We start from the raw sequence: 21938 nt of genomic DNA on the forward strand, positions 1-21938 counted from the left end.
GAGGAAGGAATAAACCCTGCCCCCTCCCCCCAAAAAAAAGTGGTGCACAATACAGTTGTTCACTCCCAGCTGACTGATACCCAAGCAGTGATCAGTCCTTTCCAGGTAACTCCCCCCAGTTTATACACTGGGCATGATGTGCTGTGGTATGGAATATCCCTTTAGATAGTTTGAGTCAGCTGTCCTGGCTGTCTTCCTCCCAGCTTCTTGTGCCCTTCCTCAGTGGCAGAGCATGAGAGATTGAAAAGCCTTTGACTTAGGGTAAGCACTACTTAACAATAACTAAAATATGTTATCAGCATTATTCTCAAACCGAAACACAGCATTGCACCAGCTACCAGGAACAAAAACTACTATATCCCAGCCAAAACCAGGACACCACCACTGTGAATAATAAAGATTTATGTCTTCCAGGGAATGCCATCATATGAAGATCAAGAAGGATGGGAATACGCTTCCTTGATTGGTTGGAAATTTCATTGGAAACAACGCAGTTCTGACACTTTCCGTCGAAGACGATGGAGACGAAAAATGGCTCCCTCAGAGACACATGGTGCAGCAGCTATCTTTAAACTTGAAGGTGCTTTGGTAAGCAACAGAGTATCAAAAAAGTCCTCTAAAATTCAATATGTTAATTTATAATAAATAAACAATTATGTGTATCAGCTATTTTGGTCCCTGAATTGTTTGACTGCTATATAACAGAGGAACTAGTACAGTTTATATTGTTTAAATTGTTTAGAATCTGAAAGGAACCATTAAAGTCAGAGTAGAAACTCCTGCATAACATGCTTATTACTTCATTTTTCAATAAATTTTAGTATTAAATTACATGAAATTTAGCACAAAAGGCCAAATTACCACATGAGCCTCCTGTGAAGTAAAGTGGCAAGGTAGCTCGAGCTTTTTCACACACCGAATTCAGATGTATTAGCATCAACACAAGAAACAACAGGCACTGAGATAGCTGCTCCTGATTAATATTTGTATATATAAACAACCAAACAGGAAAGGATAGCAAAGTGCTGGAGAAGCCAGAACACCATATGTCATAAATAGATGATCAGAAGCTAATTATTCCTCAAGTTTTCAGGTTAAAACAGCTTCATAGATAAGTTCTATTTACCAAAATGCCAACTGGAGCAAATAATGAGAAGGCTACATTGTTTTTCTAAAATAATGATTCCGATTGTATAACATTAACAAAGTTTTCCACTTTTTTTCTCGGTTTGTTTCTCTTTTTGGCACCATGATTCACCGATAGCATTTTCTTTCCCCACTTAATTTGGTTCCACAGAGTTTAAAAATTCCTATTTCAGTTTCTTTTCTGACTATATTTCCTGGGCTATTGCTAGGATAAAGGCATTTTGGATAATAAGCTTAAATGACTGGATCTGATTTCTGCACAGCTTCGATGACATCAAGAAATTACCTTTGGACATGACTAAACATCTTCCTAAGTACATTTACTTAGGAAAGTAAATTTCTCCTTGTCCTAGAGGAGAGACTGAAACCAATATATTCCCACACACAGTCCACTTTAATCAAGTTCCTTCTGTATTTGTAAATACTGAGTAACTTTTTTTTCTGTATATAACTTCAGGGAGCAGACAATAGTGTTGATGATGGAGAAGGGAAGAGTTCAGAAAAAAACAAGGAGTCAGCCACACAGGTGTTTGGTGCCAACACACCACTTGTTTCCTGCTACTTTGACAGTAGGTTCTTTAACAATTCCTATTAAAAATCATGTAGATTTCTTCCTGGTCTCAAACAGAATTGTTATTATTTGTGTTTCACATCTAGGCTTACCTTCTCTTGCCATTACTGTCTAGTCCTTAATTGGGCCCTATTTAGGCTGCTGAAAGAAAAAATTCAGTTAGTCATTTCACTATTTCAGCCCACTGTCATGCAGACATTTTTAAAACCTGTACTGAACATGAATTTTAAAGCCAACTATTGCAGTATCTGAATTTTAGGCTTTCTCAAATGATGCATTTTTACTGTTAAGGTCCCTCCATAACAATACAGGGAATTAAGCCAGCAGAGAAGATTTATGAATGGTTAATTTTTTGGTGGTTTAGCTCACTTAACCAGCTCAATTCAGGGTCAGATAAATGCCCTATCAGAGGAAGCAGTAAGACCATGTAGTTGAGTTGGCAAAGTGAACAAAACTGTAACTTTGCCAACCTGGATTGGCTTTAAATGCCTTGGAATCACTGTAATGGGATTCACAAAAGCAGAGACACTGAGATGGGAGCCACCAGTGTTTGCTAGTTAACAAGAATAGAAGCCAATCCAATCCACTGCTAAGGCTTGTCTTTGTTTGGACTCTGCAGAACTTGGTCTCCCTGCTGGGAATGGGTGCCTCGATCTTAAATCTTGTTTTTCAGAAGCTGAGGAAGATTATTATGGTTTCTTTTTAATAATGCATACAATAGGAGGAAAATGGCACCTTTTCGTGCCAGAGTTCAGAGTTTTCAACTCATTGAGCAGCTTAGATTTTCCCAAGGAAGGGCTGACATCATTTAAAGAAAACCTGTAGTAACTTAACCACATACTGTCCTGGGTTTGGGCCACCCTTGCATTAGTGTTTGGTTTGGGTTTTTTTTTCATTTCTGCTTTAAGTTGTGCTGGAACAAATGTTCTCAGGTGCTAGTTTGCTGGTATTAGTACACTTGTCAGTAGAAAAAAAAAAAGCAGAAATGTTGCTACAGTCCTTGTGCTTGAGTTAAAATGAGTAAGGCATTTTTTTAAATTCAAGATACCTTCATTACAGAAGAGAAGCATGTATAATGCAGTTGTACTCTTTATTTATTTGATACAGGAGTATATACTTACCATCTTCGCTGTTACGTCTACCAGGCAAGAAACCTCATGGCTTTGGACAAAGACAGTTTTTCAGGTATGGAAAAATCCTGCTAATGGTGGAGAAAACCCAATTCTGCAATGAACTAGTACCTTGATTATCTATAAAATATCTTAAATCCATAAGATCTGTGCTGCTGAAACTATACCATAAAGAAATTCTCAGCTGCATTACGTATGATCCAGATTTGGTTAGTACCCTAAACTGTAACAAAAAGAAGATTTCTGAATATGCAGCAACTGCTGCTGCCAATTAATTTCCATTATGGGAATGGGAACACAGGTCTGAATTCCATGTCCCATCCCTTCCCTATGCCTTAGTTTCTCCTTCTAACCAAAGCCTATGTACAGTTCCTAAACTGCCCTAAAGGAAGGTTGCATAAAAACAAGGATGAAGAAAGCTGGTCAGCTGCTATGTCACCAATTGCGCCTCTGTGTTCAGTATTTTATATTCATTAGTACTGGGATGACCTTGTAGAAAACTACACTGTGCCTTACTAATAAGTATGGCTTTCGTTTGTTTATACAAGTGTACCTGTTGCCCTTTAATTTCCACCTCTTAGGTATTCCTAAGAGTGTTGTATCCATTCCTAACAGTGTTGTATCCATTCGGCATCTTTGCAGTCAGGCTAATTCAATACTCAGGTTACCAAGTATTTAACTTTTTGCTAATTAGAATTAAAATTCCACAGGGAAATCAGAGAGCAAATTGAAATTAGATTCTGTAAGCATATGATTTTACATTTTAAATAAGTTCAGCCAAAGATCTAGATGAAATAGGCAGATCAGAATTTTCTTTGTCCATCAACCTCCATTTGCAACCTTCTTTTTATCCCTGTTTTCATTAATAATTAAGTGTAATGCATGTGTTAATTTGTTACAGAAGGTAGAGACCTATAGATATTTTAGTGCTGTTTTCTGCGATGAGGTGTTTTTTGTACAGCTGCCTGTGTGTATTTGGTCTTACTTCAATGGGCAGCACTTTAAAGCAATACAAAAAAACAATAATGAATGCCACTAATTTGCATATGTAGAATTAAGATGCAGTCACAAATAAACTAGCAGATCTACATTTTATTTTCCTCTAAAGCTAGTTTGAAGAGTTAGCCAAATTTTGTAAAACTCTGATCAGGTACCTAGCCAGAAGCTGTTGAAACTGACCTAAAGATAACCTTTACAATAGCCCCTAGTTCTTAGTAATTACAATTTGTACAGGAAATGTTAATGACCATCATCAGATACCTTCTACAGAGCTCTTGATGATTTAAAGACCTGCCAAACACTGGGCCTAGACGGCTTTAATTATTCAGCTGTTTCACAAGAAGAGGTTGCTATAAATAAGTATGTTTGAAACTAAAGCTTGATCTGAGCAATATAGCCTGGGAGCATTTGCTGTCTGGCAACTAGTCAGAACTAGAATTATGTCTTTGTGTTATTTATGAGGCTGCACAGTTGTGTATCAGTGGAGACAACAACAACAAAAATGTTTCTGTGGACCATATTTGAGATTTGTATAGCCAGTGTTTCACTTTAGTTTCCAGGTTCTTTCTGATTTGCAAGCTGTTTTATCGATTTCATTTATTGCTATTAATTGAAACTGTTTAGTAATCCAATGGAATTTGCTCTATTAAAGGTAAATTATGTGCATGTATGGGCTTTTGTTTTACATAGAATGGCTTATAGGACTGTTAATGACAAAAGAAAAATAACATATTTGATAAAATTGTGCTGTGTGCCTTACGGGGTTTTGTTTGTAACACTATGCTTTTAATCTTTGTATGACATTTCAGATCCATACGCTCATGTTTCCTTCCTTCATCAAAGCAAAACAACTGAGATCATTCATTCAACCCTAAATCCTACATGGGATCAAACTCTCATATTTAATGAAATTGAGATCTATGGGGACCCACAAACAGTAGCCCAAAACCCACCTAATGTTGTTATTGAACTTTTTGACAGTGACCAAGTGGTAGGTGAATGCTTTTTACTCTGATTGTTTTTCGTTTATTTGTATTGATTGAGAATAACATTAATGTCTATGATTGCTATTTTTGGTTGCAGGGTAAAGACGAATTCCTTGGAAGAAGCGTTTGTTCCCCTATGGTCAAGTTAATCCCAGAAGAGGACATCACACCAAAACTGCTCTGGTATCCTGTAATAAATAATGGCAAAGCTAGTGGAGACATTCTTTTTGCTGCAGAACTTATTTTAAGAGACAAGGTATATACTTCTTAGATATTCTTTTTTTGTGTGTACACATGTATAATATGATATATACCCTTTCACTGTGAGCCATAATGTGAAGAATTGTCTTAATACTTGATATTAAGACAAGTTATTTCATTTAAGGAAGATGAAAGAAATTAATACTCATGTTTGTGTCTTAACAGGCTGGTGCCAACCTTCCAATTCTTCCATCCCAAAGAGCACCAAAGCTTTACATGGTACCTCAAGGTATCAGACCAGTAGTTCAACTCACTGCTGTTGAGGTTGGTTTATTCTTAAACTACCTGAATGCAAATACAGTCATCTTATCCTCTAAATAGTATATTTGTGTATTTGTGTCAAGAAAATAAATATTTTGTAATGAGAAATATGGGGGATTTTTTTCTTTAAGTGTCTTTGATTTTCTTTTTTTCTATTAACTTTCCTAGAACGATGAGCTGGAAATATTTTGCCAGTCACATTTTATTACTTTAAAGACTTTATTTCTTCTTTCCTATTTTTTGAGTATCATGGTAAGGATATTGATATCTCACTCACTTCTGCTGACATAGGATTTTTTTTTACAGATTCTGGCCTGGGGGCTTCGGAACATGAAAAACTATCAACTGGCCCCTGTTATGTCTCCGAGTCTCATCGTGGAATGCGGGGGTGAAATGGTGGAATCCGTGGTGATCAAAAACCTCAAAAAGACACCAAATTTTCCATCTTCTGTTCTCTTCATGAAAGTTGTACGTTGCAAAACCCTATATACTAGCTACCTATAGCAAAATCAATTTTTCCATACGTTTAGAGGTCAAGGATATGTTACGCAAGAATAAGCAGAAAACCTTGCACAGCTTTTTTGTCTTAACATGAGCAATTTACTGAGCCTGAAAATGATAATAAAGATCATGTAAACATGTTTGCACAGTCATTGATAAATTATACAATTTTTTTATACGCTCCAGTACACTATGTATATATTTATTTGAAAAGGCATCAATTTACCTTTGCAGTACATGTGTGGCTACTTACCTACAGCTAGGATGGGAGCTGTGCAAGAGTCAGGAAAGTTCAAGATTTGAGGCAATTAAAATTATTCTTACTGACTTTTATTGAATCATAATCTAAGGTTAGAAATTTTCATTCACCATACAGCCATAGAACATGGAAGTTCAATATTAAAGAAACAGCTCTAATTTAGGGGGGGAATCTTTATTCTGAATTTTCCTTCTGTTTGAATTGGAAACAAACTAACCTTTTCATCTTTAGCTCTTGCCAAAAGAGGAGTTGTACAGTCCATCTCTCGTTATAAAAGTAATAGACCACAGACCATTTGGACGAAAGCCCATCGTGGGACAGTGTACTATTAATTTACTGGAAAGCTTTCGCTGTGACCCCTACACTACTAAAGAAGACATTGCACCACAACTGAAAGGTAGATAGCTGGAAAATGAAAAGTTCTGGTTTCTTACAGGGTGCTAGAATAACCTATCTTCAGTGTTTACTCTGTTATGGTACTAGTGAATAGCCAACTTGTGTTGTGTACTTCCTTGGAGATAATGTGATCTGAAAGCGAAAAATAAGAATCTAACTCAGAGTATTAATTAGTGCAATATTCTGTGAAGCATAAGAGGACAGGAGGTAAAGGCAAGGCCTCGGACTTAGTATGCTCGTTCCCTGAAGTTCCTCTTTAGCATCAACTTGGAATTCAACCGCCTGCAGATTACCCCTCCACTGAGTGCCAAAGTAATGATCCAGTATTCCAGCAAGAACGCTCTGAACACAGTGCTGATATTTCTCTATATATATTTTCTAAGTTTTAGTAAATTTTTTTATTCTATATGTTTGAGAAATGTTTGCATATACTGCACAAAAATATATTGTATATTTTTAGCAGAAAATGGCAACTAATTGCTTTCCTTAGAGGATCAAATGTACAGCCAGTGAATTATTTTGCATCTTCTGTAACTGTTTGGATTTCAGATCTGACAAAAATGTTTAGTAAATTATTTTTCCTACATCATATTGCCTTAATAAGATTTTTGGCTTACAGTTAGTCTACTCTCTGCTGCACCTCGCCAGGATACAGTAATTGAAATGGAAGACACCCAGCCGCTCCTAACAGCACAGGTAATCTTTTGAAACCTGATACTTGAATTTCTTCTTTAGATCTGTGATTTCTGAGAAACTATCTAGACAGAAAACTGTCAGAAATGTATGCAACCTTCTGGAAAGCCAGATGGTTACTTTGTGACAAGAAAGCAAAGGAAATATGTTAATAATTTTAACTTCTGTTTTCATATAGTAAACATAAAACTATAGCTTTTTGTGCATGGTAAAGTTCACCCAGTAGCTTTAAAATGAATTCACTTATCCAATAGCTACTGACAGCATATGAGAGAACATTACCCAGTTATCCACTGGCAATGGTAATAGCAGCCTGGTCTTGCACAGACTGAGCAGCTACAAATCAAGGCTCTAGAAGGAGGTGTATGCTTTGGTGGGTACAGAACCAAAGCCATGGTAACACAGACCTTCAGCCTTTCATTTTATCACATTCATGACTTACATGAAGTTTTCCAAAACTGATACCACTGAAACTTTTTTTTTCTGCACTAACACATCTTTTCTTTCCTTTTCTGTTGTGCCTTGTGAATCTCTGTACTGCTCTGATTCTTTCAGGACCACTACAATACAGTTTTACTTTCCAGGTAAAAAATAATTCAGCTTGCAGAATTTTACTTTTGAGTTGAAACGTGAATGAAGACAACTTCCAGATAGAACATTTTCAAGGAAAATTTTTCATTTAAGACTGCAAAATGTTCCCTTTGTGTAGAAAGTGTTTTCATAAATTTCTGATGGGCTGTTATTTTAAAGGAAGCACAAAAGTTATGCCCTTTAATATGGCAGTTTTGCGGGCTCTTAACCCCCAACTTTGACTTTTCAGAAACGCAGAATTTTTTATTTTGTTACAGAGGTCCAAAAGTAAATACTACTGAATTTAAACTTTTGAACTCTCACTGCTATTTGAATATATTATTGATTGCACTGTTCCTCCTTAATTTCTTCTTCTTTATCTTCATGCCATTATTTTCAGACTTTAAATATCTCATAGACCATATTCTTGTATTTACTTTCATCATACATGTAAACTGTTACTAATATTTAATTTAAAGCAGTCTCTAACTTTTATCTGAATTAGGCATTCTGTTCTAATATAAATACTTTATAACTGCCACAGAGAATTTTTATTTATTTTCTTTAAAAAAATTAAGAGATTTAGAAAATACAGAAAAGAGCACTTTGAACTCACTGGCAAAAATGATTGAATTTGTGTAGTTGATTTCAACTGTAAAGTGTAAATTTTTAAATGCTACATAAAGTGAAACAGTTTCTTTTAGAGTTTGACCAATGTATGAGCCACATATTTTATAACACTAGATACAGTGATAGCATCCATCTGAGAGAGGAAAGAATATTCCAAATAATTCAAATTTAAATAAGTACAACTGTGGAAAGTGTAAGTGATATGCAGAGAACATCCTGAGGACACAAAATGCCAAAATTTCATCAATTACATTCCAATTTCCAGTGTTTAAGCAGTATGTCAACAGCACTCAGCAAAATGGCTTCTCCAACAACAGTGCATGTATGTATGTACCAAGCTAATGCATGGAGATGACCAGAATAGGGTTGGATGGGGGAAGAATATTGATGTGATGTGGTCATGAGGCTGGGCTTTTCTTGGCACTTATTCCATAGAGAGATTTTGGAGGAGATGATGCTCCTAAGTCTAGTATGATTAGTTACTAATATTAAGGTATCCTTCTTCAAAAAGTCTTGCTATGCGTGTACAATATGTATGAACTGTTAAATCCTTATGGTCTTTCTTTGTCAGCTTTTTAAAAGCACCAAAATCAACAGGCATTCTTTAGCCACACTATTTAACTTTGTTTCAAAGCCTACTTCCTGGAGAATAAAATAAATCTACGGTAAATAAAATTCTAATTTTAACTTTTCTAGGGACCCACTGTATCTCTTAATTCTTTTCCATACTTTCAAGATGTTCAGAGAGTTGATAGTTCAATGTTAGCGTCTCAAAAATTTCATGTGTAACAATTTACAAAGTCACTGATTAAAAAAAAAAAAAAAGACAGTAACTGTTACCTCATCTTTACCATGTGAATATTTCACTCCAAAATCTCAAACTAATCGTATGGTGTTTCATTCTGTCTTTTGGCATTCTGTGAGCACATCCTGCTTACAACTTTTAGCAACAATAATACCAAAATATTGAAGAGTCATCTTTTGCTTTGGGAATTTTTAAAGACAGCTTTAAGGTTTCAGGTTTTTTGTTAACCTCTTTTTTCCAAAACTACCAAGTGCTTAATTTGAAGAGACATTTGAAGGTATATCAAGGGAAAAACAAAACCAAGCATAAACTCACAAAGCCTAATTTAAATTCTTCCAATACTATGCTTTGATGAAAGATTCAGAGCTCTACATAATATATTTTGTAAAAAAGCTTTAAATTGGGAATTTAAATTATTATTGCATAATTATGCAAGCTACCCTTCATGCTGTCAGCATTATAAACCACTGTTTAAACAAAGTCAGATTTAAATATGGCAAAATATTCAACATTACCTCATAAATTCTGCCTCGAAGTTTAGCAAATCACTAATGACGTGGTTTCTCAGAATAAATCACTTCAGTTGCCTTTAGATAATCTGACAATCCCAATCAAATGTGAATGGAGTTATGGTGTATTTCTGATTTGAAGTTAGACAAGACTACAAAAATACAGTCTTGTATTTTGTCCAGTCTTGCTGGATAGCCTCTCAGCAAGACAATTACTTACAGAATAGAAATGGGAGTAAATGGATATACCAGAATGATGTCCTGACAATTGATGCATTTGTCTTGTATTCATGAAATGTTTGCATATTTCTTCTGCTTTGCACAAAAATTGATGGATTATGCCTTTAAATTAAAGCACAAGGTATGGTAAAAAAACACTATCAACACTAGCACAAATGACACTTGCTAATCCTGGCCTCGAAACAGGGATGCATGATGCTTGCTCTTAAGGGATTATTGGGTCATAATTATGGTATCTGTGATTTAACAGGTGAAGCATTTTGGATTGTGCAGATTATTACACTTATGTAGATAAATTATAGACACATATGCTGGTTGCTACTGTGCTTTATAATTCTTCACTATTTTTCAGACTCCTGAAAATCCACAGCTTGTAAACAATTAATAAACAGTAGTAGAAGGAAAAGGGAAAAGGCTGTTGAACATTCAGATTTTTTTTTATAAAGAAGTAAATATTCAAAAAGGGCAAAAATATCTCATTAATTTTATGTATGTGAAATTTATTTGGAAAAGAATGCCTCGAATAGACTTAGTTTTGTAAGTGCTCTTAAAAACATTTTTCATCTCAAATAAATCCAATCCAGTGCTCTCTGCAACCATGGCTAAAGCAGGGAATGATGCTACTGAGGAAATCAATCAATAGAATCCAGAGTGTAACACTGCAATGATACAAAAAGAAAATCAAGTTTCTCTCCGTTTTGCTTTGTTAGGTAAAGAAGAAAGCACAGGGCGATAATGTCTCAGAGTCCTGAGAACTTGGTTTTTTAAATTTTTATACATATATGCTCCAGTTTAATATCTAGGACATACAGCAGCAAAATAGAAAAACTTAAAACACATGGTGTCCAAATAGGCTTCAAAAGTATTTATAAATTATTGATGTTACTAACTTACCTTACATACATACTATATGCAAAAATCTAACCTTTTAAAGCATATTTAACTGTATGCAATTCTACAGATCATATTCTTACCATTGTTTTTATTTTGCTTTTTTTTTTTTTTTATGAATTGATCCTCATGCGCAGCTTACGGAAAAGGTAATGTATACTACTGTATTTTAGTATGCTTAGCTGTTCATTGTTTCTGCTGTACAACATGATATAAAAGAGGCTTTATCTCCCAATAAAAGGCTTTTATTTGCTTTTCTTTAAGGAGGAAGAAATAGTTGATTGGTGGAGCAAATTTTATGCTTCAGTAGGAGAATACGAAAAATGCGGACAGTATATTGCAAAAGGATATGACACCTTAAAGGTATTATTCAGAATAAAATAAATTAGCATTCCCAATGTTTATAGGCCCAAAGCCTTTTGTTTTCTTAAATGCTCTAAAAATTAAAATTATGAACATTTTAATTTAATTAAAATTTGTCTAAAAATTTTAAAATTTAATTTAAAAAAATAAAATTTTAGAGCATTTTAGTGCTTTTAAACATTAGTAAAGGTCCCTTACTAATTCATGTGCTAAAATGAAGGTCTTAAGAAGATACCTTTGCTTCTTTTCTACTCAACTACAGTTACTGAAAGATGTATTAAATTTAATCTAACCTTTAGTCAAATGGAATCTTACTCTTGACTGCTTTGGGTGCCAAGCAGATCCTAAATAAATCTGCACACTGAGTAAGTACGAACCCAGAGGATCTGGAGCTTTCTTTAGTTGAAGTTCCAAATGCTTTGGTTTCTTAAGATAGTCCAATAAACACACAGTATACTTTGCAGTGCGCCAGTGGTGGAGGCGATATGTATGATAATTTATAAGCTGCACTTCCTTAATTTTCCTTTTTCTTCTTTTTTAAGGTGTATGACTGTGAATTGGAAAAAGTACCTGAATTTCATAGCTTAACAGACTTCTGTGATACATTTAAACTATACAGAGGCAAATCTGAGGACAGTGATGATCCATCAGTGGTTGGGGAATTCAAGGTAAATTTGAAATAATGGGCAACAACCGAATGCTAGATGCAGTCTTTCGTATGTACATGGCTATCATTTAAGTAAGTCTACGTGCAAGCATTGCAGGTTAAATATGGATGCGTGTGTTAATAGGGCCAACAGATGCTCATAGCTGCCTAGGTACAGGCCCTTCTTTTCCAAGGAAGGTACAGCTACACATTACTCACACTAAACCTGATACCTGTTAAGTTAAAATAATTTATCATCCCTGCTAAAGTGGTCTTCTCTGGTACCTGTGAAACAAAGCCTCCCCATCCTGCAGATGTTCTGAGTGAAGTGCATTTCTAGAATGAATTTGGAAAAGACATTTTTTATTATTTCTGTCACTGTGTCTGTGCCTTCTAAAGATTATAATAATGTTAACCCGGTATGTAAAAGAAAACAAAACCAAAACCTCCAAAACCAGGAAATACAACCAAACATTAAATTATACTTTTGGAGAGGGAAATAAATATGAAGTATTTGTTACATATTCTCAGCTGGAGCAAATTGGGTAGTTGTGTTGAAATCAAAGCAGCTGTATTGATTTAAAGTGACCAAGGGTATAACCTTAGCTGTGTAGTAAGTCTTATGCAAAACCCACTAAAGTGAAACAAAAGACTTCAAGCTATAACATTTGGATCAAGCTATAATTTTGCTATTCTTTATAAAACAGACTGTTTATGTGTAGGATAAATATAAAAAAACCCCTCAAACCTAGCAGAATGACTTTTCTACATTATATTGACTGAGCCCTTGTATTATTTTTTAGGGATCCTTTAAAATCTATGCATTACCTGATGATCCCACTATTCCAGCTCCTCCTCGCCAGTTCCGTGAGCTACCAGACAGTGGGCCTCAGGAGTGTATTGTGCGAATTTATATTGTTCGAGCTTTGCAGCTTCAACCCCAGGATAATAATGGGCTGGTGAGACATTTTGCTTTTGGAATGTCTGTGAGCTAACTCTGATGTGGTATATTTCAAATGAAGTTGGTCTTGATAACCATTTCTTTACATTTTTTTCTTATTTTAAACAGTGTGATCCTTATATAAAAATATCCCTAAGCAAAAAAGTCATTGAAGATAGAGATAATTATGTGCCTAACACTCTCAACCCAATTTTTGGCAGGTAACAAACTTTTTTGTGTTTTCAATTTATTGTATTTTAGAATGTTTCCTTATTTTTTAAGATAAAGCATTGTTTGAGATATCCAGTGGTCTATTCATGGTTATATACTGGCAGTGAACTGCAGTAAAATTGCATAAGACATTTCCCTTGGAAATCAAGGGACTACACAGGCATTTGGCTAGACTATAGGTTTTCTGTATCACAGAAATAAATTGCACGAAGTCAAATAATGTGTGTGTGTATGTGTATAAATAGTGGATGAACCACCCTGTGTTAAGCTTACAGTAACAACAAAATACACTTATAGAATATGGAAGAAGTTTCAACTGAAAACTATTTGGATGTCACAGTGAGTAATCATCTTAACATGTATTCCCAGTACATTAGTCTTTCCTTCAAAGGCTAGTGATGTCTTTGAAATATATGAATAGAAAAATACTAATTAGAAATAGAAAGCTTACATCATCTTTATAATTACTAACTAAATTCTGTGCCTGTTTTGGTGTCCAGAATTAGAGGAGGATTCTGATAAATTAGAAACTTGGGAGGGGAGGACTAGAATGATTATAAAAAGCTTGGAAAGCATGCTTTGCAGTGACATGCTACAAGATTTCAATTGTTCAAATCATGGAATGAAAGAGACAGCAAAGAGACTTGATTACAGGTACAAAGTACCTTCAAAATTTCAAGTTTTTTCAGAATTATTCTGGAAGCCAAATTTAAAAAGACTAGAAATAAACAAACAACCAAAAAAGATGCCAGGAATAATTAACCGTGGGATACTCTACCTCAAGGGTGATGGACTCAGCAGCAGTAGAAGCCATGAGGCTGCATATCTAGAAAGTAAATTTGGAGAATTTGAGAAAGCTCTACAGTCTGTTTTGACAACTAGATGACAGAGTAATCCCTTCCAGTCATAGAAGCTAAGCATTTGAACAGCATTTTTTTTAAGGCTCCAACTGTGTTTGTATTGTAGCAAAAGAAAAATATAAAACTTTCTAATCATACAGAAACTATGGATTGAACATCCACCCTTTTTACAGACTAGCTGGCAGAGCCACATTGCTTTCTTTCTCAGTCCCAATTCAAGCTGCTACACTGAAAACATCTCAGTAATACTTTGTGCAGAAAGGAGTGACGTAATATATATAGGAGTACAAATGGAATTATAAATAAGTTCAAATAAAAATTGAGCATGAGTGGTAATGACTACTAGACTTACTAGGTTTTCAAGCATCCCTTTCATATCTTGTAAAGGCTTAAACATAAACTAAAAAGGCATTATATTTTTTAAGGGTTTGGGTTGTTTGGGTTTTGTTTGGTTTTGGTTTTTTAGTTTAAAAATAAAAAACATTGCTCAGAAGAGCAGTGGTGTTAACTGGATATTTTTGTGTCTAGAATGTATGAACTCAGCTGCTTTTTGCCTCAAGAAAAGGATCTGAAAATTTCAGTCTATGACTATGACACCTTGACACGTGATGAAAAAGTGGGTGAAACCATAATTGATCTTGAGAACAGATTCCTTTCTCGTTACGGATCTCACTGTGGCATCCCCCAGCAATACTGGATGTAAGTCATTTTTGTCTATTGACAAATCTTTATCTGTGACATCTAGTACTGAGTCTCTCTAAAAAATCTAGGCTTCTTTCATCTTAATTATATGGTGAGAAAAACAATGCTAGGGCTTCTCATGGGTGTTTGCTGGGCTCACTCTGTCATCTGAATTCCAACTTAAGCTGCAAAGTCTTCAGAAAAGCCTTGACTGAAAACCGTGATGTCAAACATTTTAATTTTATATGGTAATGTGTGTTATTCCTATCCAGCAAACACACACTTAACAGAATTTTCTGAACTACTCCTGGAAATAAATATGAAAACATTTGTTGGTGTAAATTATTTTCATATATGGAAAAAAAAAAAAAAAAGGCACTCTGTCTTGGAAGGTAATTAATTGAGCTTGTACAAAATTATGTTATTGTATCAAACTCAACTGGCCTCAGTGTAGGCAGTTACAGCGGCTGCCCTTTCTGATTTAGTTTAATAAATACATTTTACATGACGTGTAAATGCCCTGGATAGTGAATAATTTTAGGATGTGTTCCTGTTGCTTTCCTAAAAGTTCAGGTGTTAATACCTGGCGTGATCAACTAAAACCAACTCAGCTACTGCAAAATGTAGCCAGGTTTAAAGGCTATGCTCCTCCAGTCCTCTCTGACAATGGTAGAAGGATTAACTACGGGGGAAGAGACTATACCTTGGAGGAAGCTGGTAAGCTAGTTCATTTATTTTATATTTCTGTCTTAAATTCATATTGATACAAATATAAAATCTTTCAATTATTATGGACAATTAGACAAAACCTTTGATTTTTTTTTTTTAACATTGAGCACAGTTTTCTCCTCATTTTTAAATACCTAGTTTTACATTTTTTTTAAAGTTCAAATGCAAATTCTGGTTTATGACCCCCTGGTTTTTTTTGGCTTATTTTATTACAGAAGCTAACAAAATTTTGCATCAGCATCTTGGCCCAGGTGAAGAGCGGCTAGCCCTTCATATCCTCAGAACCCAGGGTTTGGTACCTGAACATGTGGAGACAAGGACTTTATATAGCACCTTCCAGCCCAACATCTCCCAGGTACTATGAACCAGTTTACTTCTGGTTTCTTGAATACGGAAATGGAGCACTTCCACATTTATATTGTGTTGTCAACAGAGTAGTATGACTCAGGGGGAAGAGGGCTACAGATTAATATTGCAGGTTAATTTACAAACATAACAAAATGCAGTAATATTCTGCCATTAAAACCCCCAAATGACACCTTAAGCACTGACAGTCGAAATTGAGGAAGACTTATTTATTTATTTGTTACTGAAATAACCTGGAATATGTATTTAATGCCTCACCAACGGTAAAGCAGACAGCCTGGTTCAAGAGTTTTGTAGCTACATTCAACAAATTAGACCAAACTTTTCATTTTTCTACAAAGTCCAGAGGTGATAAAGTCTTACACTAGACCTCCCTATTACAAAGGCACAAAGGCTGACATTTGTTTTCTAGCATTTATTGACTCACCAGTAGTTGTTTAAGAAAGTTTCTGCATCAACTAGAAAACTTACCTGCAAAAAAAAAAAAGGAGCTTGCATTTGAAATAGCATGTCAAATCTGCAGTTGGTTGCCTTACTTCAGTCTAGTTAAGGAAACTAATCAGCTATTACTGGGTAAGCCACTAACAACAAACTTAACAGCCACATGTATGACACTGTACTTTATGCTACCTCTGAGAGAACAGAAACTTGTGCCTACAGAATGAGAATTATTTAGGCACCGAACTTGCACTGACTTCACTAGGAATTAACATCCCTACCATCTACTGAATCCTTGGCATTGTTCACTTGAAAAGCTTATAGAACATGCTTCTATCTGAAGTCTCTCAAAGTTCTGACACTGGTAACAAGTAAGGTCTGCTCTGTGGCTAAAATTAGTACTTTGCGTGTCAATAAGCAGTTCTGTAGAATTATCATGACAAACCCGTATGCGACGAACAATCTCTCATCCATCTTCTCCACTGCTACAGGGAAAGCTCCAGATGTGGGTTGATGTTTTCCCCAAAAGCTTAGGACCGCCAGGCCCTCCCTTCAACATTGCTCCTCGAAAAGCCAAGAAGTGAGTGTCTGTATATACTACACACCATGTGACAGCCCTGACAAAGGCAATTCAATTTTCTTTCTCCAAATATCTTCTCCCTTAGGTACGTCTTGCGGGTGATTGTCTGGAACACCAAAGATGTCCTTCTGGATGAAAAGAGCATCACAGGGGAAGAAATGAGTGACATTTATGTGAAGGGGTAGGAGCATCCTGTCATGTAAAATTTACAAACGAATGATATTCAGCATGTCCTGAGAATCCCTAGACTATGGGTTCCAAAGATGCTTTGGTTCAGCCAAGTCAATGCACACTACAGCCTTCGAAATAGTGGTAACATCAGAGTACAGAAGTATTGTAAGATAAAGCATGAGAGCATGCACTGAAAGGTCCCAGAAGTTCATCTCTTGAAAAAGGAAGCAAATAACAAAGAGAAGTTAGCTTTGGTGCTGTATAATCTGAATTCTTACCTTTACATTTCCTAGTCTTAATTTGAAAAATTAATAGAAATCTAGAAAAATAGACTATTGATCTAATTCCTCCTTAAAAAGAAGTAAAAAAGTCTGCCAACAACTCAGCACTGACACAGTACTGGCAGATCAGAAATTCAGTTCAGATGTTCCCATTTACAATGCCAAAGTAGAACGAATCTGAGAAAAGGTGTGACACTCTAGCCCTCTGTGGGCAACTCTTAACGGCTTGTTTGAACCACTTAATGACATGGTTACAGTACAAACAAGCATCGATGTAGCTCCATACAAACAGCAGACGCCTCTATCTGTATTTGTAGATGGATGCCTGGAAATGAAGAAAATAAACAGAAAACCGATGTTCACTACCGATCATTGGATGGTGAAGGGAACTTTAACTGGAGATTTGTTTTTCCTTTTGACTATCTCCCAGCTGAACAACTGTGTGTAGTTTCCAAAAAGGTAAGCATTTCTAAAGATTTCAATATTTAGAATACAAATTGTAGTTAGTCTGGTAATTTTGTACCTATATATTGAAAGAGATGTTTTGGCTCAGATCTGCATACCTTTCTCAAACTGCTATTGCGAACTGATTAAATTTTGCCCCTGAGCCAGGAACACCAAATGGGCAACAAACAGCAGTCGCCTCTTACCTCCAACCCCAGAATTCACAAGTACTAACAGACCACAGCTTTGAATTTCTGTAATTTTAAAAACATGCTTGGTTTGGTTTGTTTGGTGTTTGGTTTTTTTTAAATCTTAGGAGCATTTCTGGAGTCTTGACAAGACAGAGTTCAGAATCCCACCCAAACTGATCATTCAGATATGGGATAATGACAAGTTCTCCTTGGATGACTATTTGGGTAAGAATTCAAAAGAAAAAAAAATATTGTCTCAATGTCATTTTCAATTGTCACATAAGGATTAGGTTTACAAAGTGAGCCACTGAGCATTCAAATACACTTCTCTTTTCCCGTGTGGTGGAGGGTTACTTGTGCTCATGAATGAATGCATGTATATTCTCTCAGAAAAGGGCTACTTTACAGATAGATACCAAAATACTCTCATTCAGGTAAACCCTGTCACAAAGACCATGAAATTATAAAGTGCATGGAAATTACTTTGCTTCTATCTTTAAGTAGTATTGCTTAAAAGAAGAATACTTCAGTTTTAAGTAAAAGTGTTTATATAAGGCTGTAATTTAGGTTAAGCAATCTACTTCATGCCATTGTTAATTCTACTTCACACCATTATTAATACATTCTTATACAGATATTTCTCTGCAGAAGATTCTTTGCCCTGTATTAAAACAGCTCTGAAGTCCTTAGCCTACATGCAAACCATATAGGCCTTGAAATCTGAAAACAATTTATTGATTTATAACCCTTGTTAAAGTCAGCTAAATCATGCATTTGACCATCAGAAATTACATTAGTATAACCTTGTTGTATTTGAATATCTACTGTTTAGATGTGTGGGGGAAAGAAACCCCACACCTCTATTAAAAATAAAGTGGTCTTGCATTAAAAAAGGGGGACGAGAGCTTGCCAATTCCAATTTAGCACCACCAGCACTCTGAACACTAGCAAGATGGTCATAAAAACAGCCTTATGTGTTCCACTTCTCTATTTCACAACATGATTAGACAAACAAGAACATAATGTGTATGTTGATTGCTTTTCCTGTATGACACTGTTTGGAGATAGGAAAGGTTGATGTTGAACCACTCTGCTGTATAGTTGGTTTTGTTATGCAGTGTTTATTTTTTTATCCATCTCCTAGGCTTTGTGGAACTTGATTTACATAAAACAATCATTCCAGCAAAGGTTCCAGAGAAGTGCAATATAGACATGATTCCAGAATACAAGGAAGACAGTTCTCAGAAGGCACCCAAGATCGCCTCTCTCTTTGAACAGAAATCCATGAAAGGATGGTGGCCATGTTATGTTGAAAAGGATGGCTGCCGTGTTTTAGCGGTATGATTATTACCTCCTTCTTTTAAAAGTACTTAAAATGTGCTTACCTTGCTTTTCAAATTACAAAGAAAGACTGTAAAAAATCCCCTGTGTAGCTATTAGCTTTCAGGGGATAGATGGAGGAGGAGTAAAGAAAACATTCCATGCACAGGTTTAGAAATTTTGCTTTATTAGCAATTTGTTTGTTTGTTTTAAAGTATGAGCTCAATACTTAAATTTATTTATTTTGGGTTTAATTCCATTTAATTCAAAGGACCCTGGTATCAGGTTGAGTCATATCATCTCACCAAAGCAGCCAATAGTGTTTGTGTGTGAATGAATTTGTCACATTGTTGCTTAGGGAAATATGAGACAACCTAAATGTGTTAAACACTACAGAAAAAAAAAGTTTTAACTGCAAAGCATCTTAAGATCCTTTCCAACTCTAATTATTCTGTAATCCTATGATTTTTGTACACAGCAAATATAATTTATAGTCTGAGAACTCTGACTAGCTTCATGTTGATGAGGACAGTTAGAAGACCTAAAGCATTTTAACCTGTTCTATGAAGAATATAAATGTGTATTTATCACTTGCTAGAATATTAAGCCTTTCAAGTGTGTCTGCTTCTTCTTTATGATGCTTTTTCCTTGAAACTTTATTACTGGAAATTAATAAATGAGAAAAAATATTCAAAAACATCTGTCAGCCATGGCAATATCAATAATGAGATGATTAGTCATTTGGAAAAAGAGGCAATCCTTGGATTGTTCTTGAAAGAGGAGAAGAATTGGTTTTGTTTTGCTGTGTTGGAAAAAAACAATCTACTGCTTAAGACAATATGAATTAGTGGAATGATGTTATGTACTGTGATTTATTTTCTTTTTCTATTTGTCATTTTCTAATACTGCATTGTGTGTCACAGTGTAGAAATAAGTGTATTTTGAGAATGAAATGGAAAAAACCAGATGAACACAATGAGCTGATCCCAAACTCTGTTGTATAAGTACCAAACAAGTGCTAATAGTGCTGCTTCGATAAGATGTATGTCTCATGCCATATGTTTTCTGAAGGGTAAAGTTGAAATGACACTGGAAGTTGTCAATGAAAAAGAAGCTGAGGAAAGGCCAGCTGGTAAAGGAAGAGATGAACCCAACATGAACCCCAAACTAGATCTACCAAAGTAAGATATTCTTCTCCCACTAGTTTCAGAAATATATCTAGCTACTGTGATGTTCTTAACAAGCATAAGATAAAATGCAAGATGGTTTCAGTATTAATGGCACACATTTACCAAAGCTGCTGTCTTACATTACAAAACTATCCATGTTTTATTCAAACTCCAAACCAGACTGTTTCCATGTGCTATACGTTCATGCATAAGTATTTATTGTTTTTATAGTTATGAGTAATATTTGTTTCTTTCAAAACACAGCCGGCCAGACACTTCCTTCCTTTGGTTTACAAATCCCTGCAAGACAATGAAATTTATTGTGTGGCGCAGGTTTAAATGGCTTTTTCTGGGCCTTATCATCTTGCTGATTTTACTCTTGTTTGTAGCAGTACTCCTCTACTCATTGCCGGTAAGAATTTTTCCATGTTTCTGTTCTTCAGCTGTAGTATGAAGCTAGCTTATATCTGAGTCATCAACAGGACACTCTCCTTGCTCAGACAAGATTTAGCAGGGAGGCAGGGATTGTATCCTTATAGGTATAAACAATTTCAACTGATTTTTATTAAGAAACGATTAAAATTTATGTTAAAACTAACCAATAGATGGAGCAAACAAGTGCTTTAGGCTTGTTAATATCCTACATGACTAGAAATTGGTCTAAACTCTGGATTTCAGAAATCTGAAATATCTTACTCATTTTTACTGTCTTTTAACTGAAATTACCATGCCTTGAATATATTCTGATCTATTTTAGTATCTTAAATGTCACTGAAAATACACTTCAGTATTTTGTGTACATCTTTTTACCTCTATTGTTTCTTCCCTGCTCCCCCACAGAACTATTTGTCAATGAAGATTGTGAAACCAATTTAAAGAAGAGTTTTTACTTCATCTTTTTAAATAGTAACGAGGTTTTGCCTCAGGCCATGGACCAAATTCAGCAAGGCTCTTCATTCTTTTCATCTGCTAGTATTTGGAACTGTAAAATAGATAAGTAAGAATTTAACCAAGGTTAGCCAAGGTTCAAGAGGTCATGAGAGGTGTCCTTAAAAAACAAAAGATAAACTCCCTCACATTTCATGTACTTTTTTTTTTTACTTCAGTAGTATCTACACATGGTAAAGTTCTGACTTCCTTGCTTTTAAACTAGATTTTTCATAAAAATCACTCAGGAGACTGCCTGCTCTTGCTGTTTTTTTTAATGGATGCTTCCATTTGAGAATTCCTTTCTACTAGGCACACTTCGAAATGCTGCTTTTTACTTAATGAAAAACAAGCACTACTTACAATTACGTATACCAAACTATGTGTACCAAATAAACCTCATAGTGCAATGAAAGAAGGGTGAGACATTGTTTCTAGAAAAGTTTTCATCATGCTGCTTACTTACTGCACTGTAGACTTGACAACTCAGATCTGTATCTTGACAACAACTGCATGCACATAGAAATAAATGATACTGTTTACTTATGTTTACTTATGATTTACAAATGTTTAAATAAACTTATCTACAAGTAATATGCAAGTTTCCAGTTTTCTTTATCTATTGCGAAACTACGATGCATCACATATTGTAAAGTGTGTATCAGAGGATGTAAGGCCACAAACCTGGAGTTGAAGGTATTTTACTGTTATCTTTACAGTGAAAAACAAGGAAATAACTTCTGCACAAAGTTC

General features: G+C 35.2%; 1 protein-coding gene across 4 annotated transcripts in view; it reads left to right on the top strand.

The window, feature by feature from the left end:
- The window catches only part of MYOF (myoferlin), a 73126-nt gene extending 51494 nt beyond the window's left edge, over positions 1-21632 (top strand). For 2 of the 4 annotated variants that reach the window (XM_061348964.1, XM_061348965.1), the window contains 24 exons: positions 415-588; positions 1604-1715; positions 2825-2902; positions 4656-4837; positions 4930-5088; positions 5259-5357; positions 5661-5822; positions 6346-6511; positions 7130-7206; positions 11113-11211; positions 11754-11879; positions 12661-12816; positions 12927-13018; positions 14417-14587; positions 15138-15286; positions 15514-15653; positions 16594-16682; positions 16768-16863; positions 17452-17593; positions 17895-17994; positions 18914-19107; positions 20161-20270; positions 20523-20670; positions 21099-21632. In XM_061348964.1, the coding sequence (XP_061204948.1) occupies positions 415-588; positions 1604-1715; positions 2825-2902; positions 4656-4837; positions 4930-5088; positions 5259-5357; positions 5661-5822; positions 6346-6511; positions 7130-7206; positions 11113-11211; positions 11754-11879; positions 12661-12816; positions 12927-13018; positions 14417-14587; positions 15138-15286; positions 15514-15653; positions 16594-16682; positions 16768-16863; positions 17452-17593; positions 17895-17994; positions 18914-19107; positions 20161-20270; positions 20523-20670; positions 21099-21134 (3057 nt within the window). In that variant the 3' untranslated portion in view covers positions 21135-21632. Of the gene's footprint in view, positions 1-414; positions 589-1603; positions 1716-2824; positions 2903-4655; positions 4838-4929; positions 5089-5258; positions 5358-5660; positions 5823-6345; positions 6512-7129; positions 7207-8668; positions 8726-10985; positions 10998-11112; positions 11212-11753; positions 11880-12660; positions 12817-12926; positions 13019-14416; positions 14588-15137; positions 15287-15513; positions 15654-16593; positions 16683-16767; positions 16864-17451; positions 17594-17894; positions 17995-18913; positions 19108-20160; positions 20271-20522; positions 20671-21098 lie in introns of those variants that run through there. The other 2 variants (XM_061348967.1, XM_061348966.1) reach the window with 2 other exon arrangements.
- The last annotated feature ends 306 nt before the right edge of the window (positions 21633-21938 follow it).

This window comes from Neopsephotus bourkii, unplaced genomic scaffold (assembly GCF_033783945.1).
Source record: "Neopsephotus bourkii isolate Nb327-2 ecotype Australia unplaced genomic scaffold, CSIRO-AGI_Nbou_v1 NB_379, whole genome shotgun sequence".
NCBI lineage: Eukaryota > Metazoa > Chordata > Aves > Psittaciformes > Psittacidae > Neopsephotus > Neopsephotus bourkii.